Source organism: Entelurus aequoreus, linkage group LG02, assembly GCF_033978785.1.
Source record: "Entelurus aequoreus isolate RoL-2023_Sb linkage group LG02, RoL_Eaeq_v1.1, whole genome shotgun sequence".
NCBI classification, from domain to species: domain Eukaryota; kingdom Metazoa; phylum Chordata; class Actinopteri; order Syngnathiformes; family Syngnathidae; genus Entelurus; species Entelurus aequoreus.
Window position 1 is genome coordinate 74,142,400 of NC_084732.1, and position 27,907 is coordinate 74,170,306.

General features: G+C 38.9%; 1 protein-coding gene across 1 annotated transcript in view; it reads left to right on the top strand.

The window, feature by feature from the left end:
- The window catches only part of trip4 (thyroid hormone receptor interactor 4), a 195,208-nt gene that overhangs the window by 79,928 nt on the left and 87,373 nt on the right, over window positions 1–27,907 (top strand). Inside the window, exon 12 of the mRNA XM_062069157.1 lies at window positions 2,585–2,687. Within this exon, the coding sequence (XP_061925141.1) occupies window positions 2,585–2,687 (103 nt within the window). The remainder of the gene's footprint in view (window positions 1–2,584; window positions 2,688–27,907) is intronic.

Genomic DNA, 27,907 nt, shown 5'->3' on the forward strand with positions numbered 1-27,907 from the left:
GGTGCCATGCAAGGCGCTAACCACGGCCCATCAGGAGTAAGGTTGAAGTGTCTTGCCCAAGGACACAACGTGACTAGGATGGCGGAAGCTGTAATTGAAGCTGATAGCTTTAAGGTTCTGGCACGGTCACTATGCCCCATATTCAACCTATAAAGCCCTCTAAAAAACATCTAAAAACCGCCAACAACACTCCATTTACATGTAGTTCCCTGCATAGTCACCAACTTATAGTAACGTTGTTATTATAAGAGCTAACGCTGAGGAACTACTTCTCTGGCTTATGTTCACGCTGCTCCTCCAGCCACTAGCGAGAGGTATGCTTCTGTAGATTGATTGGATTGATTGAAATTTTTATTAGTAGATTGCACAGTACAGTACATATTCTGTACAATTGACCACTAAATGGTAACACCCGAATAAGTTTTTCAACTTGTTTAAGTCGGGGTCCACGTAAATCAATTCATGGTAGCTACTTGAGCTCCTTCTGCTGCTGCTGCTGCCACTGCTGTAAATGTTAATTATGAATTAATTATAAATAATACCGCTCACCTGTATTGTAGAAGGTTGTAGCACCTAGCCAAGAAATTGGTCCAATTAGAAATTCCACATGATACCTAAAAATTTGGACTGACTGAAGCAGTAGATACTTGCTCTCAACTTGGTTTCCAACAAATGGAATGCAGCATAAAACCCGTCAACATCGGTAGGAAGACTCAGCAAATTCTCGTTTCCTCCCAGCAATTTTTATCTGAAGATTGAGGATTACGATTTATCATTGTTATTATTATTTTTAATTTACCAATTCAATGAGAGCACAAATCTTGTGCGGAAAGATGCAACCATCTAATTAGTCGGCATTCTTATGAGAGCTCACAATATTAAGTGACTGTTTTTGTATGTTCATAGTTTGTCCATTGAACATTTAGCAATAATGCTACATGATAACGCTTCAAGGCTCTCACGAAGTCTGCCATGATTATTGTTAGCAAACACAGAAAGTGCTCTCAATGTTGTTGTTGTTGATGGACGCAGCATTCATTGATATGCCGCCAGGGAAATCAATGCACCCAGGAAAGTTTGATTGATCGATTGAAACTTTTATTAGTAGATTGCACAGTACAGTACATATTCCGTACAATTGACCACTTGTTTAAGTCGGGGTCCACGTTAATCAATTCATGGTTATGAAGTTTGGGTTATGCTTAAAAAGACCAAAATACTGTAAATATTTCATGTTACCATGAATGTTCCTGTTTGTACATTACATACATATTTACAGCATGTATATAAAACTTTGTTGGATGTTTCTTGGGGGGACATTATAGGTGGAATAGGCATACTTGCCAACCCTCCTGAATTTTCCGGGACACTCCCGAATTTCAGTGCCTCTCCCGAAAATCTCCCGGGACAACCATTCTCCCGAATGTCTCCCGATTTCCAGCCGGACCTGAGTGAGGACAGCCTGTCGTCACGTCCACTTTTCCTCCTTATAAACAGTGTGCCGGCCCAGTCACGTTATAACACATACGGCTTTTGGAGCTCAGTGCGCAACTGCACACACAGCAAGGAGACTATTATATATGTCTCCGTTATCCGTAGGTTTATCTATAACCCATAAAGTAGGCAGGCATGGAGCTATTGCTGAGCGTGTGTTTATTCCAGCCGGCACGTTACTACACTGACACACAACATCCGGATTCCCATCATGCATTGCTTCAAAACTACGGCAAGTAGTAGAGAGGAGTGTTCTGTGTGTGTATATGTGTAAAGAAATGAACACTGCAATTCAAGAATTTCTTTTATATATATATATATATATATATATAAAAGAAATACTTGAATTTCAGTGAATTCTAGCTATAAATATACTCCTCCCCCCTTACCCCCTCCCCCCCTCCCCAATCTCCCGAATTCGGAGGTCTCAAGGTTGGCAAGTATGGGAATAGGTCATATCCCCATTACCTCCACTATCTAGATCAGGGGTTCGGGAACCTGTGGCTCTTTTGATGACTGCATCTGGCTCTCAGATACATTTTAGCTGACATTGCTTAACACGATAAGTAATGAATAATTCCGCTGGTAATCACAGTGTTAAAAATAACGTTCAAAATATAAAACATTCTCATGCATTTTAATCCATGCGTTTTCTATCGCACCTGTTCAAGAAGTCACATTAATGGTAAGAAGTATTTTATTTATTATTGGTTAGCTTCAGAATAACAATGGTATTAAAAAGAATAAGAGACTTATTATACTCTAAAAATGTTGGTCTTACTTAAAAATGCACGCATTTAGTTGTATTCAGTGTTAAAATATTATATGGCTCTCACGGAAATACATTTTTAAATATTTGGCTTTCACTGCTCTCTCAGCCAAAAAGGTTCCCGACCCCTGATCTAGATTGATCACCAAAGAGAAATATATGTGTTTTTTTCTCACATAAGGATTTTTGAACATTGGGTAAAATTGCCCCCCAAAAAGTGCAGTTCCCCTTTAACATTGTATGAAAACTTCTGTATGTTCATGCATGGTCAATAGCGAGCTAAAAGCTCTTTTTTCCCCCCATTTCTGTCCTTGCCCACAGTTCCCCAGTGCCCGCGAGGAGTCGGCTTCGCCATTTGTCTTCATTTGCTCCAGCCCCCAGGAGCTCCTGGTGAAATTCTCAATGAAAGGGAAGCACAAAATCTGTAAGTCCTCCTTTTTTAATATTAAGACAAAATTTGTGTATAGAAATTCCCTGGGACACTCTTAAATCATCATTCTGTTGTGTGTGAATGCTCACTTGCGTGCACACATTAAATGAGCATATAACAGATGAATGTTCACCTGAGATCTTGATAACTGTATTGGAACTGGTGAAACCAAAGTGCACACACAATGCATTCTATCAGTGCAATAATGCACTGATCCTCTCCAAGACAGATCTGTAAATGTGATTTTTGTTTCTGGTTTCCTGGGGGACACGCCAGTTCTGTATGTGACATGTTGTTGCTTGGTCGAGTGCTTTATAATAGGACCCGCTCATAGTATCTCACAAAAAGAGAGTAAACCCTCACATTTCAGCACATCATTACACTCTTATCTCCTCAAGAGACAACAATACTACAAAATGGAAATGTAATATATAGATATACTTGGTATCAGGTTGTTGATTGCTTGGCTCAGTGTACAGCATGTATAGCAGACAGTAAAGATTTGTTATCCACTGAAAATTACTCAACACACAGCCATTATTGTCTAAATGGCTGGCACCACAAGTGAATCCAAAGATAATTATGTCTTGCCAGCATGATGTGTAGCCGTGTCATGGTCTGGGGCTGCATGAGTGCTCCTGGCACTGAGAAGCTGCAGTGCATTGAGAGGAACACAAATTCCAACATGCACTGCTACATTCTGAAGCAGAGCATGATCCCCTCCCTTCAGAAACTGGGTCGCATGGCAGTTTTCCAGCATAATAACGAGCCCATACAGACCTCCACTTTGACAAGTGCCTTGCAGAGGAAGATACATGTGAGGGTGATGGAGTGGCCAAGTATGTCTCCATGCCTGAACCCGGTTGAACAGCCCTGGGGTTTCGTTAAGCCGAAGGTGGAGGAGCTAAAGGTGTCTAACATCCTAACAGCTTTGTGATGTTATCACGGAGGAGTAAACCAGTGCAGCTTTGGTGAAATCCTTCTAAAATCAGAAAAGTTGTAAGATAGTTTATCATTCTAGTTCGACTTCTACTGCAATTTTTTGCAGGTATTTTTTTTTTATCCGCTAAGGAGTCTTTAAGATCTTTCCACACTGTTCCATTTTTTTCTCTACAATTGAGTCGAACATCTTGCATTAATTGTTTTGAACACAAATTAAATCTATAGGATTGTAAACATGTCATTCATTCATGGTTTCATTTAGAGGTCTCAAAACTGGGTACATTTTCCAATATTGTCTTTTTTATTTATACTTTCAATCTGATACATTGTAGTAATATGACACTTTCACTTGATTGAGACATGATATCGGTTGACAAGTTCTTTATATTCCGAAGGTGTCAGGTTAAAAAGATCCTGTTACACCCAACGCTTTATGTGTATCAGGAACTACATTAGCGCCTTTTTTTCCCCACAGGTTCATGGGAAACGTAGATAATTAACACCTCAACATTTGGCATCTATAGTCTTATCTGTCTGTAATTGAGTATACATGAACATGAATTCATATTAACAGCTCGGTATTTATCATATAAAGATACATTGAAAATTGACTGTGAAACAATATATTTCACAACGTAAGTTACAACTCCAATAATAGCTGAGGGACTCTGGTTTGCATTGAACAAAGCAAATTGCTGTAGTATTGCACTTTTCAGCATAGTTTTCTGTGTCAAAAACTAACGACTAGTTAGTGTGGATAACTCTTAATTGAGTGGTTTGATTTCACAATATAAAGCTAGACTTTTTGCTAATATTCTATTAGGGCCCTGTTTTTCCATGTGAAGTGAAAAGGTGAAAAACCTGCGCAACTTCACAGATTCTGGCCATGCAGCATTCTCCCTCGTCCGCTTAAGTCTGTCACTGCTCGTCTTTATCCAAGATGCGCACTTTGGGTGGAGCGAGCCTTAAATGTGGGCGTTCCTCGTCAATTCTGCCTTGCGCATATTTTTTAATCGATTATAGTACTTTTTTTCCGACTCGCTGTGACTGGAATAAATCCAGCAGCACCCCTGGAAGGTAAAAACTTCATATTGCACTTGAAGTTCGGATGCAGTGTGCACCACACATAATAAAATGATACAAGCAGGCATGATAAATGTCTGCGAAAACGCAGAAATCTGCGTTTTTAAATGTTAATTTGACCTCAAAATATCAATGCTGCGTTTTGTGAATCAAATATCAATAGAAAACATTTTAAACAAAACTTGTTGAACGCAGGTACCCACTGTTCTGCTTGGCTGAACGCCGCACTGAGTTGCAGGACAGGCGGACAATCAGAAGCACAGAAATAAGCTCGCTAGTTAGCTAACCATCTAGCGAGCTTACTTGTTGTCTCTGTTCACTCTCTGAGCCACAACGTCGACGGCTGTCCACTTTGCTGCCAATCATATTTGTATGATTACAATCGAATACTGTTAGTTCCAAACCAGTTGTAGTTCTAGAGCATTTATTAGTAGCCAGCGAGAAGGAACATTTTTGATGGATTGTAAACGCCCTAGCGGGTGTGGCTATAGAATAGACTTGCCAAAATGGGAAACGTTCTTTGCATACATGTTATAGAATTTGACATTCCATTTTCAATGATAAAAATTAGAGATGTCCGATAATGGCTTTTTTGCCGATATTCCGATATTGTCCAACTCTTAATTACTGATTCCGATATCAACCGATACCAATATATACAGTCGTGGAATTAACACATTATTATGCCTAATTTTGTTGTGGTGCCCCGCTGGATGCATTAAACAATCTAACAAGGTTTTCCAAAAATAAATCAACTCAAGTTATGGAAAAAAATGCCAACATGGCACAACCATATTTATTATTGAAGTCACAAAGTGCATTTTTTTTTAACATGCCTCAAAACAGCAGCTTGGAATTTGGGACATGCTCTCCCTGAGAGAGCATGAGGAGGTTGAGGTAGGCGGGGTTGAGGTGGGGGGGGGGGGGTAGCGGGGGGTGTATATTGTAGCGTCCTGGAAGAGTTAGTGCTGCAAGGGGTTCGGGGTATTTGTTCTGTTGTGTTTATGTTGTGTTACGGTGCGGATGTTCTCCCGAAATGTGTTTGTCATTCTTGTTTGGTGTGGGTTCACAGTGTGGCACATATTTGTAACAGTGTTAAAGTTGTTTATACACAACCCTCAGTGTGACCTGTATGGCTGTTGACCAAGTATGGTTGCATTCACTTGTGTGTGTGAAAAGTCGTAGATATTATGTGATTGGGCCGGCACGCAAAGGCAGTGCCTTTAAGATTTATTGGCGCTCTGTACGTCTCCCTACGTCCGTGTACACAGCAGCGTTTTAAAAATTCAGAAATTTTACTTTTTGAAACCGATACCAATAATTTTGAAACCGATACCGATAATTTCCGAAATTAAATTTTAAAGCATTTATCGGCCGATAATATCGGCAGTCCAATATTATCGGACATCTCTAATAAAAATGTTAGTAAATTATCTACCAAAAAAAACCCCAAAAATTCTGTGATACATTTCATGGGACATGTGTCAAAAAGGTAGATAAGAATAAATATAAAGGTAAAATATAGTGTACAAATGCACCAAATTGCAGAATATGGTTTAATGGGTTATACTTGTATAGAGCTTTTCTACCTTCAAGGTACTCAAAGCGCTTTGACACTATTACCACATTCACACACTGATGGCGGGAGCTGCCATGCAAGGTGCTAACCACAACCCATCAGGAGCAAGGGTGAAGTGTCTTGCTCAAGGACACAACGGACATGACCAGGTTGGTAGAAGCTGGGGATTGAACCAGGACCCCTCAGGCTGCTGGCACGGCCACTCTCCCAACCGCGCCACGCCGTCCACAATGTATTGTGTCGTATTGATTTTCAAAATTTTCTTTTGGAATTTGCCTGGCAGCACTTGGAGCTGACATAAGTTTTCCTCTTTTTTTTCTTCCTTGAATTTCCCTCAATTTGCTCAAAGGGTTCTCACATCCCTGTATAAGAAACTTACAGAAGGCTAATAAATCAGTTCTTATTGCTTAAGTCGGAGACACCTGGAAACTTGCATTGAGATGAGTGTAAAAAAAATTACAATGCCACTCCGAATTAACGATCAAAAATCAAAAAACACATCATTTACTTGCTTTTTCTGTGCGTTGGGAGAGAAGGAGGACGCCACCACAACATAAAACGCAAGCCGACCGCGCATATACAGTATCAGCCGCATTTGGACGTTTTGGGGCGTTCTATGCATGCAATTTAGGCTGGACTGTGAAGACACAATTGATCTATGTGACTATTTAATAAAAATAGCGATAAGAAGAACAAAGGAGGTGATCAACAATTGCTTTGTAGAACACATAGGATCAACAAAAATTTAGCAAACATAACATAAAAACTGACACTTTATAGCTTCAAAACCATTTCTACTATACACGTCTCTTAACAACATCAGTGTGGTTATAATAACAAGTTAAACAAAGTTCATCTGCGTGTTACATCCAGCCAGGTAAAATGAGCTGTTGCACGTGTATACACACTAGAGATGCGCGGTTTGCGGACACACCCGCGGTGTCCGCGGATAATCCGCGGGTTGGGCGCATGAATGACGAAAAAAATAGATTTGAAATAGATTCGGGCGGATGGCGGTTGAACCGATTCGGAAATATATATACATAGTAAATGTATAAAGAGAATCCTATGTGTCCCAGCAACAATTGAGTGCCGCAAGTGAGCGCTCCTTCAGCGCAGCAGGGCGCATTTTAGAGGCCAGGCGCTCTCGCCTGCATGAATCCTGGCACTGTAGATGCCATTTTATTCCTGCATAGTGCTAAAAAAAAAAAAGTAAGTAGACATACGGTTGGATATGTTAAACGAATTAGTCTACGTTACCTAGGCTACACCAAATAAGACCATGTCTAACCTAAATATATCCTGTGGTGTACCTCAGGGATCAATACTAGGACCTAAATTATTCAATCTCTATATAAATGACATTTGTAAAGTTACAAAATATTTAAAGTTAGTATTATTTGCGGATGATACAACAGCGTTTTGTTCAGGAGAGAACACACAGGAGATAATACAAATAATAACAGAAGAAATTAACAAATTAAAAAGATGGTTTGACAAAAACAGACTATCGTTGAATCTTAGTAAAACTAAAATAATGCAATTTGGTAACAGTAGAAGAGAAAGTCAAACACAAAATACAAATAGACGGAATAGAAATTGAAAGAGTAAACGAAACCAAATTTCTAGGTATAATGATTGATGATAAATTGAACTGGAAATCTCACGTAAAAAATATACAACATAAAGTTGCAAGAAACACGTCAATAATGAATAAAGCAAAACATGTTCTAGACCAAAAATCCCTTCATATTCTCTACTGCTCACTAGTGTTACCATATCTGAGCTACTGTGTAGAAATATGGGGAAATAATTACAAAAGTACACTTCATTCATTAACGGTGTTACAAAAAAGATCAGTTAGAATAATACATAATGTTGGATATAGAGAACATACAAACCCTTTATTTATTGAATCAAAAATACTGAAATTCCACAACATAGTGAATTTGCAAACAGCTAAAATTATGCACAAAGCAAACTATAACCTGCTACCCAAGAATATACAACAATTCTTCTCAAAAAAAGAGGAGAAATATAATCTTAGAGAAAAACGTAATTTAAAACATTTGTTTGCACGTACAACACTTAAGACCTTCAGTATATCAATATGTGGAATTAAATTATGGAATGGATTAAGCAAAGCAATCAAACAATGTACTAATATGATACACTTCAAGAAACTCTTCAAACTTAAAGTGTTTACAAAGTACAATGAAGAAGAACCATGACAAACATTCTCAATTTATTTCATCCATCCATTCATTCATTCTTAAAGTAATCTTACTTATCTCATCATATGAAATATGACTTACTTCACCAATTATTATTATTAAATTCTTACTATTATTTATTTATTTATTTTTATTGTAATTACTTATGGAGTTTATTGTGAAAAAATTGTGAACAGGAAGTGAACAAAAAGTTTTGCAACTGTTATGTAAAGAAAAGGGGTAGGATTAAATAAGCTCTGCTTCTTCCTACTCCTTTTCGAACATGTTGAAAAGAAACTGGAAATTGTGATGTATCATGTTGTATGCTTGCATGTTCAAAAAATAAACTCAAACTCAAACTCAAACCTATATTGAGTTCGGTCAGCTGAATAATTGTGATGGGTACGTGTTGTTTGGGCGCACTACAATGCAAAGGAATTAAGGCAATTGTGTTGTTTATTGTGGGTTTTTTTCTATTGGAGATATACTACTGTGTGTTAATTATTTGGCCTCGCTTTCAAGTGAAGCGCATCTCCGATTGGCTACAATGTAAGGCCATTTAGCCTGCTTTGTTTGTCGCGACCGTCTATTTTCATTATAATTAAATTATTATTATTTATTTAATTTATTTTTGTTTGAATAGGGATGACATACATATGTTGTTGTATAATTTAAGTTTGTGCGTGTGATTGACACCCTAAGGCTTATAGGCACATTTTTTATTTATTTTTCTATTTCAACTTAAAAACGTATGAGCCTATGTCTACAACATAGGCTATGTGTTTATCTTTATTTTCCTGCCTGTCGTTGACAATGGAGATTGTCTGATATTTTGTCATGGCTGCAGATCAATCAATAAAGGTTCATCTTTGTCGCAAGATTGTTCACTGTTTCACTGTGCACCCCGCCCTCGTCCCTATTTGAGCACTTTAACGTTAACAAGTTAATATTCATTGAAATAAATTCAGAATTTTTTTTTTACCTAATGAAAATATAGGCCTTGTCTTTCTAAAACATTTTTTTCACTTCTTAAAAGCATCGTTCTGCTTGCTGCAACTGCGCACACAAAGTGTGAGGAACGCACTCCTGGCAACAATAGTCAACACTTTCTTAATGGAAATGACAATAATATTATAATAATGATAAATACCGCCCGGGTGGCGGGCGGTTGTGGTTTTGATAAAATGTTGGTTCGGGTGTATGGCGGGTGGATGACGGGTGGATGACGACTTTCGTGATGCGGTTGCGGATGAAATAATTGCCTATCCGCGCATCTCTAATACACACGCTACATCACCAGGGCGACACACATACACATGACAAGCAAGCACTGCCTAGATTGATATGGCCTTTTCAAATATAAAGTATTAACTTTGTCATGGGTTTCAAAGACATTCACAAATGTAAGTAAAACTCCATTTTAAATGATTTTCACGCAGCCCAAAAAAAGGCTTCACTGCACAAAGGAGACTAAAAATAAGTAGGGGTTTTGATTGATTGATTGATTGATTGAGTAGATTGCACAATACAGTACATATTCCGTACAATTGACCACTAAATGGTAACACCCGAAAAAGTTTTTCAAGTTATTTAAGTCGGGGGTCCACCTTAATCAATTCATGGTACAAATATATACTATCAGCATAATACAGTCATCACACAAGTTAATCATCAGAGTATATACATTGAATTATTTACAATCCGGGGGGGTGGAATTTGGGGGGTTAGGTTGTGTTGTATTGCTATCAGCATATTTCAGTCATCAACAATTATATCATCTGAGAAATGGACATTGTAACAGTGTAGGTCTCACTTCGTAGGATATGTACAGCGAGCGGTGAACATAGTGAGCTCAGAAAGCATAAGAACAAGTATATACATTTGATTATTTACATTTGATTATTTACAATCCGGGGAGGTGGGATGTGGTGGGGAGAGGGGGTTAGGCTAGGGTTGTAGCTGCCTGGAGGTGTTCTTTTAGAGCGGTTTTGAAGGAGGAGGATGCACCAAAGAATCATGATTCTTATTCATCCTGATTCTAAATGGTTTCAGAATGTTCAAAAATCGATTGAAAAAACTTAATTATTATTAGGGATGTCCGATAATGGCTTTTTGCCGATATCCGATATGCCGATATTGTCCAACTCTTTAATTACCGATACCGATATCAACCGATACCGATATCAACCGATATATACAGTCGTGGAATTAACACATTATTATGCCTAATTTGGACAAACAGGTGTGGTGAAGATAAGGTACTTTTTAAAAAAATGAATCAAATAAAATAAGATAAATACATTAAAAACATTTTCTTGAATAAAAAAGAAAGTAAAACAATATAAAAACAGTTACATAGAAACTAGTAATTAATGAAAATTTGTAAAATTAACTGTTAAAGGTTAGTATTATTAGTGGACCAGCAGCACGCACAATCATGTGTGCTTACGGACTGTATCCCTTGCAGACTGTATTGATATATATTGATATATAATGTAGGAACCAGAATATTAATAACAGAAAGAAACAACCCTTTTGTGTGAATGAGTGTGAATGAGTGTAAATGGGGGAGGGAGGTTTTTTGGGTTGGTGCACTAATTGTAAGTGTATCTTGTGTTTTTTATGTGGATTTAATAAAAAAACACAAAAAAAAACCCGATACTGATAATAAAAAAAACGATACCGATAATTTCCGATATTACATTTTAACGCATTTATCGGCCGATAATATCGGCAGACCGATATTATCGGACATCTCTAATTATTATTATAAAGAAACAATTTGAATCGAGAATTGGGTTGAACCGAGAATCGATTCTGAATCCAATCGTCACCCCCCAGGAATTGGAATCGGATTGAATTGTTAGGTGCCCAAAGATTGACACTTTTACAATTCGGAGAAATGTGCGCAACGTTAAGCACATAAAAAAACAACATTTAAACGCAAACGGGAGAATAGGGCCCTTATTGCACTGCACATTAGTCTTGCAGATACAAGGACTAATTAATCTCTCTCTAAAATCACATAATCGTTGCATTTTAAGAAATAAATGGGTGTGATTCGCAGGCCTTTCAACAATAGTGTGTAGATATTGTCTGCCTTTTACATAAATCTAGTTAGTTTTTAAGATTGATATGTGAAATACTTTTTGTCTGAGGACAGTGGGATGAAGTTTATGGCTGCTGTCAGAGAAATACATCGTTGTATCGTCAGTGGTACAATAGCTTGTCACTGCGTCATAGCATTCATACTTTTGACAGTTGACTTGTAGTTTGGCAGCTATACGGTTTCTGTCAGTCTCTTTATTGTGCAGTGTTTCTAAGCTTTAGAAAGGATCAAATTACCTAGGGATGTCTAGTGGTGTTTACCACAGCAGATGAAATCATGAAGCTATAACAATACGTGTGCTAAAAGGTAATATTTGTTCTGCTTCTGATGCCTTCCCTCCTTCAAACATGAGTCAAGAATTAAATGGAAAAATGTGGGAATATACTGATATAGTTATTTATTTTTTACATTGTTTTGGCTGCATAGTGTATCTTAATTTTCATAAGTAATGAATTACTGCAATGCAATCATAATCCTGCTTCCATCAGTTTAATGACCAAAAATAATCTTTCTTAACCCTGACATGATTTTGAAAGCACTTTCTTTCCAATTAACCATACCGAGTTTTATGTAGTCTATATTTCATCAGAATTGCAGTTGTGATTGCATCTCCTTGAGAAAAGTGTTAATGTTCATTTTAGTGTCTATAATTTTAAGGTAATGCTGAATTGTTCTGTCTTAGAAAGATATAACTTATCTTGTTGCATTTAGAATAATTAGGGTCTTCATTATTCTGGCTGCATGTTGTTATTCTGGACCTTCCATGTCTCATATGAAACACAGAGTGAAATAATATATTTGTAATTTGTATTGAGACACCAATCCAGTGTGTCTCTCTCAATGAACAGCTCTGATACATCCATTTGTCATATGCAATGGTCACAACATGATCTCATTACTTCGTGCCTGCCAGATCCCAACCCTCCATCATGTCATATTCATGTGTCAACAGCTTGCTTTTTGGTCTCAGGCCCCCTCTATTCCCAATGCATGGGTCTTACAGGTCAAAGCATCTCTACTCATCTTACACACAGAAGCAGAGCATGTGGTTTTTACTACCCTAGCAGCCTACATTCAGTTTGTCTCTGACATATATCAGAATGAGATGAACAATTCTTTCCTGAACCTATCTTTGTGTATAGTATAGACCAGAATTTCCCCGGTTAAGGTGATTTAGTTTTTTATATTGTGCAACCCAAGGGTTGGGCCGATAAAACAATATCAATATATATCGCGATAGACACATAGTCGATATGAATATAATGTGTTCGATAAAATAATCGACATATATTTATATTTTTTGGTCGGTAGAAACCAGGAACGAAGAAGCAAGATTCGTTTCATGAAGTCACTATTGCTTTGGGGAAACAGGAAGTGTCATTGAACAATGGGAGGGACACGCTAACAGCCAATCACGTAACAGTATCAACAGTGTGGTTGCGCCATCTTTCTGTCTCGCTGTGGATTATCTGCATGGAGTGAGAAGAGAAACTGTAATATCTTAATATACACTATATTGCCAAAAGTATTTGGCCACCTGCCTTGACTCACATATGAACTTGAAGTGCTATCCCATTCCTAACCCTTAGGGTTCAATATGTCGTCGATCCACCTTTTGCAGCTATTACAGCTTCAACTCTTCTGGGAAGGCTGTCCATAAAGTTGCGGAGGGTGTCTATAGGAATTTTCGACCATTCTTCCAAAAGCGCATTGGTGAGGTCACACACTGATGTTGGTCGAGAAGGCCTGGCTCTCAGTCTCCGTTCTAATTCAACCCAAAGGTGTTCTATTGGGTTCAGGTCAGGACTCTGTGCAGGCCAGTCAAGTTCATCCACACCAGATTCTGTCATCCATGTCTTTATGGAACTTGCTTTGTGCACTGGTGCACAGTCATGTTGGAAGAGGAAGGGGCCCGCTCCAAACTGTTCCCACAAGGTTGGGAGCATGGAATTGTCCAAAATGATTTGGTATCCTGGAGCATTCAAAATTCCTTTCACTGGAAACAAGGGGCCAAGCCTAACTCCTGAAAAAAAACCCCACACCATAATTCCTCCTGCACCAAATTTCACACTCTGCACAATGCAGTTCGAAATGTACCGTTCTCCTGGCAACCTCCAAACCCAGACTCGTCCATTAGATTGCCAGATGGAAAAGAGTGATTCATCACTCCAGAGAACGTGTCTCCACTGCTCTAGAGTCCAGTGGCGACGTGCTTTACACCACTGCAACCGACGCTTTGCATTGGACTTGGTGAAGTATGGCTTAGATCAGACCTGGGCATTCTGCGGGCCGCATCCGGCCCTTTGTGCGTCCCTGTCCGGCCCGCGTGAGGCCAATTATAAATTACAAAATAAATTTTAAAAAGTATCTATGTCGAGTGTGCAATACAACAGTGCTGCTTTTGTTTTGAAAATCGTTATTTGTATTACTTCCGTGTGGACGTATGCGTGCGCGTGATTGTGAGTGAATGTGAACAGCTGCAATCATTAATTACAAAATAAAGTTGAAAAAACATCTATGTCGTGCGCGCAATACAACTGTGCTGCTTTTATTTTGAAAAGTATTATTTATGGGCGTGTGTCCGTGTGTAACCTGCGAGTGAAGGTGCACATGCAGCGACAAGTGATGCACGGTTTACACCCGAGACGCTAAAAAGAGAAGTTGATGAAGAATGGCGTGTTTCCAACAAGACATGGACTGCCATGCAACGTTCCTTCTAAGGTGCGTGCCTGCGCAATTGCGCACTGCTCAAGCGTCTGCTGCGCGCAGCAAATATATGCCCCGCACCAAATCAAATTCCATCTGAATTCTAAACAAAATAAACATATTTATTCTATGTAATTTTGCAATGCAACTTTGAGTGACAGTGACAACAAGCGGCCCTAACGGTGTTCGTCAACACCGTTCAATTGAACACCGTTCAATTATTGTAACGTCTATCCAGATGCTTCGAGGCCAGGAATTATATCGATCACTTTATTGAGCAAAACTGTTTATATTCGGACATAACCACACCAAAAACATAAGTAAAACACTTCTATCTTGAAAAACTAGTCATTTTCTGCCGTACAAACCAGGCCAAAACCAACTTGTCATCTGTCACCAACACGCATAGCACTAAACCACTGGTGCGTTTATGGCCAACAAAAAGTCGGACAACTCAAACACCACACAAAGTTACACTATGACTGCTCAGTCATACGTGTGCTTATTTTACTGTCATTTATTATTAATGTTAATTTATTTATATTAGTCATGGAATGCTGTTACACACACTATGTTGAAGTATTACTATTATTATTAATTATTATTATTATAATTATTATGTATCTTACGGTATATATCAAAAATAATATTGAGCAAAATTTAATTGAAATATTGTCGATGTGGCCTCCAGCAGTGCTCGGGTTGCTCATGCGGCCCCCGGTAAAAATTAATTGCCCACCCCTGGCTTAGATGCAGATGCTCAGCCATGGAAACCCATTCCATGAAGCTCTCTGCCTACTGTACGTGGGTTAATTGGAATGTCTCATGAAGTTTGGAGCTCTGTAGCAACTGACTGTGCAGAAAGTCGGCGACCTCTTTGCACTATGCGCTTCAGCATCCGCTGACCCCTCTCTGTCAGTTTACTTGGCCTACCACTTCGTGGCTGAGTTGCTGTTGTTACCAAACTCTTCCATTTTCTTATAATAAAGCCGACAGTTGACTTTGGAATATATAGGAGCGAGGAAATTTCCCGATTGGATTTGTAGCACAGGTGGCATCCTATGACAGTTCCACGCTGGAAATCACTGAGCTCCTGAGAGCGGCCCATTCTTTCACAAATGTTTGTAGAAAAAGTCTCCATGCCTTAAGTGCTTGATTTTATACACCTGTGGCCGGGCCAAGTGATTAGGACACCTGATTCTGATCATTTTGATGGGTGGCCAAATACTTTTGGCAATATATTGTATCAACTCAATAACATAAACTTGTCATTAGTTTTGTAGGTTTTAAAGTGTAGCAACATCCTAACACTTCCAATGTGTTGGTTTACTGAGCAGCTTCCAAAACTATGATGTAGTGTTTAATAGCGTATACACTACTGTCATCTGGTGTTTCAAATCTGCAACTACCTTCGAATCAATTTTAAAATATTTTATTACCTGAGCCGCACTCATCCAAACTGGCTACCAGACACCCTCTCCACTGATAATTAGCAGCCTTGGTAAGTTGGACATTGTTTTACTGTATTTATTGGCAGGATTAAATAAGTCATAAAAAGCATCAATAATTATCGACATCGATCAGTGGGAAAAATGTATGTCGTGATATAGTTTTCAGACATATCGCCCAGCCCGAGTGCAACCTATATTTGGGTTGCAGCTATCACTTATTTTAGGAATCGAGAAATTTATCGATTAGTTTGTTTGATTACTCAAAAAATCTGATAAACACACTCAATGCGTATTTCAGGGAAAATAGTTTAAAGGCCTACTGAAACCCACTACTACCGACCACGCAGTCTGATAGTTTATATACCAATGATGAAATCTTAACATTGCAACACATGCCAATACGGCTGGGTTAGATTAGTAAAGTGCAATTTTAAATTTCCCGCAAAATATCCTGCTGAAAACGTCTCGGTATGATGACGTTTGCGCGTGACGTCACGGATTGTAGCGGACATTTTGGGACAGCATTGTGGCCAGCTATTAAGTTGTCTGTTTTCATCGCAAAATTCCACAGTATTCTGGACATCTGTGTTGGTGAATCTTTTGCAATTTGTTTAATGAGCAATGGAGATAGCAAAGAAGAAAGCTGTAGGTGGGAAGCGGTGTATTAGCGGCCGGCTGCTGCAACACAAACACGTAGCCGGTGTTTCATTGTTCTCATTCCCGAACGATGACAGTCAAGCTTTACCATTGGCCTGGGACAAGCTTTACCATTGGCCTGGAACAACAGAGATTCTTACCAGGAGGACTTTGAGTTGGATACACATGCTTGTGGAGATGGGACAACAGAGACTCTTACCAGGAGGACTTTGAGTTGGATACGCACTACCGTGAGTACGCAGCTGCGGCTTCCAAACATTTGATCGCTTGCCCGTACGTGCGTGCCGCTATGTGCATGTCACGTACGTAACTTTGGGGAAATATATGTGCTGTATGAACTTTGCGGAGGTGAACAGTACTTTGGGCTTGAGTGTGTTGTGCGGGTGTTTGAGTTGTATTGGTGGGTTATATGGACGGGAGGGGGGAGGTGTTTGTTATGCGGATTAATTTGTAGCATATTAAATATAAGCCTGGTTATGTTGTGGCTAATAGAGTATATATATGTCTTGTGTTTATTTACTGTTTTAGTCATTCCCAGCTGAATATCAGGTCCCACCCGCCTCTCACAGCATCGTCCCTATCTGAATCGCTTCCACTGCCCTCTAATCCTTCACTCTCACTTTCCTCATCCACGAATCTTTCATCCTCGCTCAAATTAATGGGGTAATCGTCGCTTTCTCGGTCCGAATCGCTCTCGCTGCTTGTGGCCATGATTGTAAACAATGTGCAGATGTGAGGAGCTCCACAACCTGTGACGTCACGCTACTTCCGGTACAGGCAAGGCTTTTTTATCAGCGACCAAAAGTTGCGAACTTTATCGTCGATGTTCTCTACTAAATCCTTTCAGCAAAAATATGGCAATATCGCGAAATGATCAAGTATGACACATAGAATGGACCTGCCATCCCCGTTTAAATAAGAACATTTCATTTCAGTAGGCCTTTAATTTTTTTTTTCCACTTGCCATAACCTTTGTTTTAGTTTTTTTCTAATTAATGCACATCAACACAGAAATTGCATTTTTAACTTTTAACATAAAATTAAAAACTGTCCACCGGCACCCACACACCACCGCTCTAATGTGTGGTCTATCCATGCGGTCCGGATTTTATACATTTTTATTAATTACGATTATTAAACAATTAATTTAATAAAAGGAATGTCAATCTAAGATTTTTTCTAACGGAATTAATCAATTTAATTTATTCACCCCTGCAGCCCTATTTTATATAGCATATAAGAAGTCTGTATCTTGTCCTTTATTGAACAAACTAAATGAACAAACACAATGATCACAATCAAATAACACATTTCATGTGCAAATATACTGAAGAAGATAAAAAAAAGTATATTATTTCAGTCTTTTTATTGTTTTGTATTATAAGGGCAGTGTTTCCCATAGGACAGCAATGTGTGTCTGGGGGGCGGGTAATGACGCAATGAGGTCTTCTCATTTGCATAATTGGCCATGATGCATTTACATGTAATGGTAACGGACACTGTAGGACAGAGGAATAAGGTCGTGTGAGACAAAAAGTCAACATTTTTTCCGTCGCTTCATTTTGTCTTTTTTTAAATGTCACAAACAAGATATAGCGGCATGCGAGTGCTTTTAGATTAGGAGAGGCTCCCACAGCAGCACCCGACGCTCATTCAGAAGAGCGATGTGTGCTTTTATGTCTCAAGTTTCAAATCTCCAACAGTCTCTTCACTAGATTTGTAGCTACTGGCTGTATTTGAGAAATAGAATTTAGAGGGCTCTAATTACTTGCTTATAGTAGTTCTTGCTCCATCTTCTTAGTCTCTGGCAGACCAGGGGCCTCATGTGTTAAGTTTGCATATGCAAAAAAACCTGCCTTACGCCCTTTTTTCACGGCAAAGAGGAACTGCATCAAGAGTCAAATCAGCCTCAGGTAAACTTCATGCTTCACGTACACACATTTCTACAGGCTAATTGGATACTTTGGCGAGACACAGAGGTGGACGTTCGGGCTTTGACAACATTTGATTTTAACAATGTAAAAAGATCGAGGCAACGACGCAAAATTCACTTTTACGGTTAATATTTGTGGGGACGTCTACGAATTTATGTTGGCAATCAATTTGCCATCTACTGCTGTCACAGTTTGTTCCTGTGGCTCCAGCCCAGCCAGTCGGGCGGACCGCACCAGCAGCCGGTGGCGGCACACTGAACAGTGGAGGACTGGGCCATCTCTGTGTCACGTACGGCTTGTAAATAATAAATTGAGTAATCAAGCTACAGTCAAAGTCTTTCGTATCCTTTGTGTTATGCTGGCATGTTTAAATGTAAAAGATTTCAAACCAAATTTGACATACATTTTAAAAGGAAACTTGAATCTTGCTGTGAGCAGGCTATACCACATGAACATATTTTGTTGTAAATTACACAAATTATATTTACACTATATTGCCAAAAGTATTTGGCCACCTGCCTTGACTCACATATGAACTTGAAGTGCCATCCCATTCCTAACCCATAGGGTTCAATATGATGTCGGTCCACCTTTTGCAGCTATTACAGCTTCAACTCTTCTGGGAAGGCTGTCCACAAGGTTGCGGAGTGTGTTTATAGGAATTTTCGACCATTCTTCCAAAAGCGCATTGGTGAGGTCACACACTGATGTTGGTCGAGAAAGCCTGGCTCTCAGTCTCCTTTGTAATTCATCCCAAAGGTGTTCTATCGGGTTCAGGTCAGGACTCTGTGCAGGCCAGTCAAGTTCATCCACACCAGACTCTGTCATTGATGTCTTTATGGACCGTGCTTTGTTGTGCACTAGTGCACAGTCATGTTGGAAAAGGAAGGGGCCCGCTCCAAACTGTTCCCACAAGGTTGGGAGCATGGAATTGTCCAAAATGTTTTGGTATCCTGGAGCATTCAAAGTTCCTTTCACTGGAACTAAGGGGCCAAGCCCAACTCCTGAAAAACAACCCCACACCATAATTCCTCCTCCACCAATTTTCACACTCTGAACAGTGCAGTCCGAAATGTACCAGACTCGTCCATCAGATTGCCAGATGGAAAAGCGTTGTTCATCACTCCAGAGAACGCGTCTCCACTGCTCTAGAGTCCAGTGGCGACGTGCTTTACATCACTGCATCAGACGCTTTGCATTGGACTTGGTGATGTATGGCTTAGATACAGCTGCTCGGCCATGGAAACCCATTCCATGAAGCTCTCTACGTACTGTACGTGGGCTAATTGGCAGATCACATGAAGTTTGGAGCTCTGTAGAAGCTGACAGAAAGTCGGTGACCTCTTTGCACTATGCGCTTCAGCATCCGCTGACCCCTCTCTGTCAGTTTATGTGGCCTACCACTTCGTGGCTGAGTTGCTGTTGTTCCCAAAGTTTTCCATTTTCTTATAATAAAGCCCACAGTTGACTTTGAAATATTTAGGAGCGAGGAAATTTCACGACTGGATTTGTTGCACAGGTGGCATCCTATGACAGTTCCACGCTGGAAATCACTGAGCTCCTGAGAGCGGCCCATTCTTTCACAAATGTTTGTAGAAACAGTCTCCATGCCTAAGTGCTTGATTTTATACACCTGGCCAAGTGATTAAGACACCTGATTCTGATCATTTGGATGGGTGGCCAAATACTTTTGGCAATATAGTTTATCTCTGTGGTAACCCGAAGCACCCACAACTTCTAAAGTTTTACGTATCATTGCAGCAACTATCTTTTCAAACGCTCATCTGTTGGCCACGCACATCTTCTTTTTCACTTTCTTCTTGATGCCTGACCATTTATTTTTATATTCAATCAGTGTGTAGTTATCGGAGCACACACCATTCTAACAATCTTAACCCTCCTTCAATCACCCGAAACACGAGAAAGAATCTCCAACTATGGCCTTATACTGGATCCTGATTGGGCAGAGCGTGCTTAGCTCAGGCACATGGCTAATTTCAAGATGATTTTCGTATTTATTAGGGGCACGCCCAGACCATGCAGACATCTGCAGTTAATTCTGAATCTAACAAAGAAATGTGCTTGGATTTGTGCATGCACACAATTTAATACATCGGAATGTTTTCTTGCGTAAAATGTTTTCTGGTTTTGAACATCCGCCTGTCTATAGGAAGAAATCCACACAACTCTTAATACATGAGGCCCCTGGTGCATATGAGGTGTGTTAAAAAGTGTTACGCTTACAATCCATTTGGGTGTAACAGTACATCATTTTTGGCCCCGATTCCAGGTTTCTTCCCTTTAAAAATGTGTTTTTATTTTGCTTCTCAGCAAAAACTACAAATTTGCACTGGTATACTACAAAACCCAAAGCCAGTGAAGTTGGCACGTTGTGTAATTCGTAAATAAAACAGAATACAATTATTTGCAAATCCTTTTCAACTTATATTCAATTGCGGATAAGCGGAAGAAGATGGATGGATGGATGGATGCAAAGACAAGATATTTAATGTTAAAACTGAGAAATGTATTATTTTTTTGCAAATAATCATAAACTTAGAATTTAATGGCATCAACACATTGTAAAAAAGTTGGCACAGGGTATTTTTACCACTGTGTTACATGGCCTTTCCTTTTAACAACACTCAGTAAACGTTTGGGAACTGAGGAGACCAATTTTTTAAGCTTTTCAGGTGGAATTCTTTCCCATTCTTGCTTGATGTACAGCTTAAGTTGTTCAACAGTCCGGGGGTCTCCGTTGTGGTGTTTTAAGCTTCATTTTGCGCCACACATTTTCAATGGGAGACAGGTCTGGACTACAGGCAGGCCAGTCTAGTACCCACACTCTTTTACTATGAAGCCACACTGTTATAACACGTGGCTTAGCATTGTCTTGCTGAAATAAGCAGGGGTGTCCATGATAACGTTGTTTGGATGGCAACATACAGTATGTTGCTCTAAAACCTGTATGTGCCTTTCAGTATGAATGGTGCCTTCACAGATGTGTAAGTTACCCATGTCTTGGGCACTAATACACCCCCATACCATCACAGATGATGGTTTTTGAACTTTGCGCCTATAACAATCCGGATGGTTGTTTTCCTCTTTGTTCCGGAGGACACAATGTCCACAGTTTCCAAAAACTATTTGAAATGTGGACTTGTCAGACCACAGAACACTTTTCCACTTTGCATCAGTCCATCTTAGATGAGCTTGGGCCCAGCGAAGCCGGCGGCGTTTCTGGGTGTTGTTGATAAATGGCTTTGGCTTTGCATAGTAGAGTTTTAACTTGCACTTACAAATGTACCGACAAACTGCAGTTACTGAAAGTGGTTTTCTGAAGTGTTCCTGAGCCCATGTGGTGATATCCTTTACACATTGATGTCACTTTTTCATGCTGTACCGCCTGAGGGATAGAAGGTCCGTGATATCATTGCTTACATGCGGTGATTTCTCCAGATTCTCTGAACTTTTTGATGATATTACGGACCGTAGATGGTGAAATCCCTAAGTTCCTGGAAATAGCTGGTTGAGAAATGTTGTTCTTAAACTGTTTGACAATATGCTCACGCATTTGTTCACAAAGTGGTGACCCTCGCCCCATCCTTGTTTGTGAATGACTGAGCATTTCATGGAAGCTGCTTTTATACCCAATCATGGCACCCACCTGTTCCCAATTAGCCTGTTCACCTGTGGGATGTTCCAAATAAGTGTTTGATGAGCATTCCTCAACTTTCTCAGTCTTTTTTGCCACTTGTGCCCGCTTTTTTGAAACATGTTGTAGGCATCAAATTCCAAATGAGCTAATATTTGCAAAAAATAACAAAGTTTTCCAGTTCAAATGTTAAGTATCTTGTCTTTGCAGTCTATTCAATTGAATATGAGTTGAAAAGGATTTGCAAATCATTGTATTTTGTTTTTATTTAGGATTCACACAACGTGCCAACTTCACTGGTTTTGGGGTTTGTAAATTCTATAAGACTTCTCAAGTTAACAGTAACTAAACACAACACTTTCAAGTGGTAAATTGGTCTCTTAATGACTTGTACACACCAGAGCTTCTCACAAGTGGTTTGGACACATCATCACGCCTTAATGAAAAGGGGTGCCGTTTTTGCGAACATTCATTATTAAAACACAAACTCAGTGGTGTCTGTAGAAGTTTTTAATCTATCTAAGGAGTTGAATCAGAGAAAATACATGAGTAAAAAGTGTGATTGAAAAATATTTAAATATGAAAATGATTGTTTTCTTCTGATTAACTCAGTAGGTAGTAGGTACATTCAATCTCCCAGTTTGGACCAGTAATTCAGTCACATTGTATTTATTACCTTCGAGTCCCCATTGTGGGCAGAATTAGTTCAGGCAACAACGTGAGCTACAGTGTTTAGATGTTGTCTCTCGAGAGGATCATTCAACACATTAGAATTAAGTTGGTGCTTCTTTATATTGTCTTTTCTGCTCTTGCTGGCCATAAATCTTGTTTTTATTTTTTCCCTGTACGATGTGAGGTGGGAGACTGCTTCTCCCACTCACTCACGCTCACACACAGACAAAATTAATTACAAAGCCGAAAAAACTATTTTGTAAAGGAGGATAGTTTTGTATTTTATCAGGTACCGTTGCATCCCTTCAATACCTGTTTCATTCACAGACAGTCCTGTTATGTGTTTATGAGGCAAGGTGTGTACAGTATATAGGACAAACAGGTAATGCCAAATGTGTTGGTGGCAGTCCAAATTTACGGCTGGCGTCTTGCCACAAATTAATGAATGTATGGGGAACACATGTATCCAATGTATCTTCGAGAACATTCAAGTCCTGCATGCGTGTCTTGGTCATTCTAAACTCAAATGTTTGTTGCCTGCCTCTCCAATTACATTCGCAATTGGCCATTAAGATGATATGCAGGGGTGTGCTGCATGCAAGCTGAGGTTGATCCGTCATTACCCTGTGGAGGAGTCTGACATTTAAAATGGCAAAAAGCCAAGACTCACTGCCTGTAATAAGGGAAATGCATAATGGTTTATGTTCACATCCTGTGAACATTTGTATTTGTGTGCACACTTTTCAACCCGAAGGTCATTTTGGGGGGGTTGAAAACTGATAGACTGTCTGTCATGAACACAGATTTCCTGTATCCACACTTTTTATATGTCTGTTACTTCCCTGATGCTTGACTCAACCTAACAAACACCCTTTTTTAAAAAGGCTAATATTGTTTTATTTTAGGTGTGATTTTACAGAAGACCTGTTCAGAGACAGAATGCTTCTCCCCAGATGCAGTACAAAGAGACTAATTTGTCCCTCGTGCCATCAAACTGTACAACTCTTCGCTTGGAGGTAGGAGGGGGGCGGGAGGTGTTTTAAGTTACTGCTCGACCACGTTTCCTTCGACACAAGGATTTAAAGTTATTTTTGGGCTATAGAGCGTACCGGTATTTAAGCCGCACCCACCAAATTTTAAAAATAATAAATATGTATATTATCATATATTAGCCGCACTGGACTATAAGCTGCAGATATATACCGTATTTTTCGGACTATAAGTAGCTCCGGAGTATAAGTCGCACCAGCCGAAAATGCATAATAAAGAAGGAAATAGAGTATAAGTCGCATTTTTTGGGGACATTTATTTGATAAAACCCAACACCAAGAAAAAATACTTGAAAGGCAATTTAAAATAAATAAAGAATAGTGAACAACAGGCTGAATAAGTGTACGTTATATGACGCATAAATAACCAACTGAGAACGTGCCTGGTATGTTAACGTAACATATTATGGTAAGAGTCATTCAAATAACTACAACATATAGAACATGCTATACGTTTACCAAACAATCTGTCACACCTAATCGGTAAATCCCATGAAATCTTATACGTCTAGTCTCTTACGTGAATGAGCTAAATAATATTATTTGATATTTTACAGTAATGTGTTAATAATTTCACACATAAGTTGCTCTGAGTATAAGTCTCACCCCCGGCCAAACTATGAAAAAAACTGCGACTTATAGAACGAAAAATACGGTACCAATACAGTCAATCAATCAAGCAATCAATGTTTACTTATATAGCCCTAAATCACGGGTGTCTCAAAGGGCTGCACAAGCCACAACGACATCCCAGGGGATTTAGTAAATGTTTATTTACCGGTACATACCTTACATGTTTTCCAAACAGTGCTTGTCACACTGCAGTAAAACAGCTGATCAAACAAAACAGAAGTTATCTTCATGGACCCACAAGCTGCGGAAGCTAGCTCACCAATCAGCTAAACAGACTCAACTCCACGGTGACGTTTTGGTGAATTTACGAAACTGAAACCAAACAAAAATTATGCCATTTTAAAGGGGAACTGCAGTTTTTTGGAGTTTTGTCTATTGTTTGCAATCCTTATGAGAGACAAGAACATGTCTTTTTTGAGGGGGATTTTAAAGATGATTAAAAAAAAGCTTTCGAGATGTGGCTAATCACTATTTTAGCCTTCAAAGCCCTCTAAAACAACTTCAAAACCCTCCTACGTTTTATATGCATGCAAGTATATATATATAATGTAGTAACAGACACATTCATAACAATATGTAATATGTACAATATTTACCATATTTTTGTCTTTTTATTATTATTGTATCATTGTATTATGATGATAGTATATATCTGATAGTATATATCTGTATCATGAATCAATTTAAGTGGACCCCGACTTAAACAAGTTGAAAAACTTATTCGGGTGTTACCATTTAGTGGTCAATTGTACGGAATATGTACTTCACTGTGCTACCTACTAATAAAAATCTCAATCAATCAATCAAAAACCGAAACTTCTTTCTTCAGCGCATTTATTTCCGTTTCAATAGCAGTACACTTCCGACTTCTGACAATAAATGTGTGTTCCTACTTCCGGAAATCATGGCAGACTTGGTAAAAGACAACGACGATGACTATTTTTTGACAAATGAGGATTCACAACCTTATCTTTTTGAAGCTGAATGTACGTAGGATGAACTGCTGCTTATAGAAGCGAGCACGAAGAAGAGAGTAAAATACTAAATACTTTACAGATACTGTAATATGATTGTTCATGTTTTTCAGTCAGTACAGATTGGTGTCCTATCGCATTTTTGTTGTGTGTTCCAAACTCAGCTGCTGATGCAAAAGCTATCTCATCTCTTGCCATTGCTATCTTACCTCTTTCCGTAGCTTGCTTATGGCTTATGCCGCCCTCAGACGATGTGTTACTATGCTAGATAAAAGAGTTCCTCGGTGTTCGCTCCTACAATAAGAATGTAACTACTTTCTGCTTTCTTTTGTATCTCTAGTTATCATTACGTGTATGTATTGTTGCATTTCAACAACTGTATTGTTGATAATAGAGGTAAATTATTGGTATTATTCATTGTCAATAGCGCTATTTCTATTGGTATTTGTATTGCTCCATTTGTAGTGTAATAGTGCTCATTGTCATTTCTGTATTATTACTAATTTCACTAACTGCTTCTTTACTATCACTTTTACCATACAAATACAATACAATACAAATAAGGCAACAAGAGAAGTATCCCACACTTCTCTTTCGTAAAGTAAATTTGTACAGCCGATATGGGCATCTACATCAACAATATGATTTGCCTGAGAAGATGGACAGGACCAAAAAAAAAAAAAAGAGAAGTAGCTACAGCTTGTTATTATACAGGTTACGGAACGCACATGAAGTATTGTTGGTGGTTTTTGGAAGCATTTTTAAAGTGATTTAGAGGCTGAATGGATTGCTTCCATTAGCTGTGTTGCTAGCCACCTAAAACAAGCTGATTATTACAAATTAGAATGCAAAAATAACCCTTTTGTCTTCTTGTTTCACATAAGAGTTGTGAACGATAGGCAAAATGTAAAAAAAAGTGCAGTTCCCCTTTAAGAGTTTGAGTCAGTGTGTAAAGTATACTGCAATACCCGCTGTGTGCACTGACTAAAGTATGTCTTAGTTTCAGTTCTGTAGTATTGTCCTTTGAGAAGATTTACTGTTTTAAAACAATAGCTGCTGAAATGTGAGGTGTTTGTTTACTTTTATGACACACCGTATGTCTCTTTGATTTTGCTCGACAAGCCATCAATCTGTGTTATCTTTTGGTTTTATATGTAAAGCCACCATGGAGTTGTAAATGAAGAAAGCCAATCACACAACAAATATCTATCTTTCTCGCCATGTGTTGATCATTTCCCCCGCTATTTCTCCCCTGTGCTTTTTTTCCCCCTGTACTGTGCACTATTGGGAAATCGAAAGAGTTTTGAGTGACTGAAGACCGGCTTTTGGTATTCATTCATATTTCCATTAAATATTCATATATTTTCTGGCCGACCAGGCTATAAAGTACAATTTGGCCAAAACTCATGTTTCAGCTCCAGTGAGCCCTGCGAATGAAGTGAAGTGGGAAGGGAGAGAGGGAATGTGAGTGCAGGGTTTCATGTGTTCTCAAGTAAATGAGAGGCAGGCCTTGAAGGTGACAGGCTGTGTTTATTACGGTTCTGTCAGCCGGTTAATGGGGAGGGGAGAAGAGGAGAGGAAAGGAAAGGAGAGAGCTGAGCTGTTGAGCTGAAAGCAAAGCACACAGGCTTGGGAGCCTTGAGCAATAAATTTCCTTCCACTAGATCTTCCTGGTCTCTCAGATTGATAACAGTCCTATACACTGAATACCTTTTCACCGATAACTGTGTGTAAAAGATTACTTTCTATTCTCCATCTGAATATTTTCATGAATCAACATTGTCTGAAGGTGTTTCTAAGGCGTCATATCCCATTGTAATTCCAAGCATATGAACCTGTTTCTCACAAGAATTTCAATTTGGAGGCTTCTTAAAAAGATTTATTGAGTAAAAATACTGTCTTGCTATAACCACAAACTTTAGTTTCACCTCTGCAATGGGCTTAGCTTTTGTTTGTGTTTGTCTATGTTTTGTTCCCACTGATATATCTAGAAAAATCTGAAAGAAATCTAACCTCCTTTTTAACTGAATCAACATAACCACCATGCACAAAGGGGATGTTCCATGTTGTCGTTTTTTTATGTATTATAGGGGCTGTTTGCAATCTTTACGCGGATGCCCAGAGGGTGCTAACTTTCTGGAGTGTTAAGTGGGGACCTATGATGATTATAATTTACATTTAACACACTTTATTGTAGTCGAGATAATATCTTTTGGATATGCTTTCGTGTAACATTTGCCCCACAGTAGCAGTTATAACTATTTCTGGAAAATCTGTCTGCTAACGGTTTGTGTTAGGAGGTACACTCAGATTGTTAATGAAATGCTCCTGCCCCTCACTGTTTTTAAATGTTTTTTTTATAGTTAGTTTATATATTTTAATCCATACAGCAAATACGGGCATCTAGATTAAGAATATAATCTGCCCATATGACTGGACAGGTAAAAACAAATAAAAAGAAAAGAAAAAAAGAACATTTACACAAACACGAAAACTACCATCTGTTGCTAATTAACATCCTTTGGTTTTTGCCCTCAGTGTTTTTTGTGTCCAATTA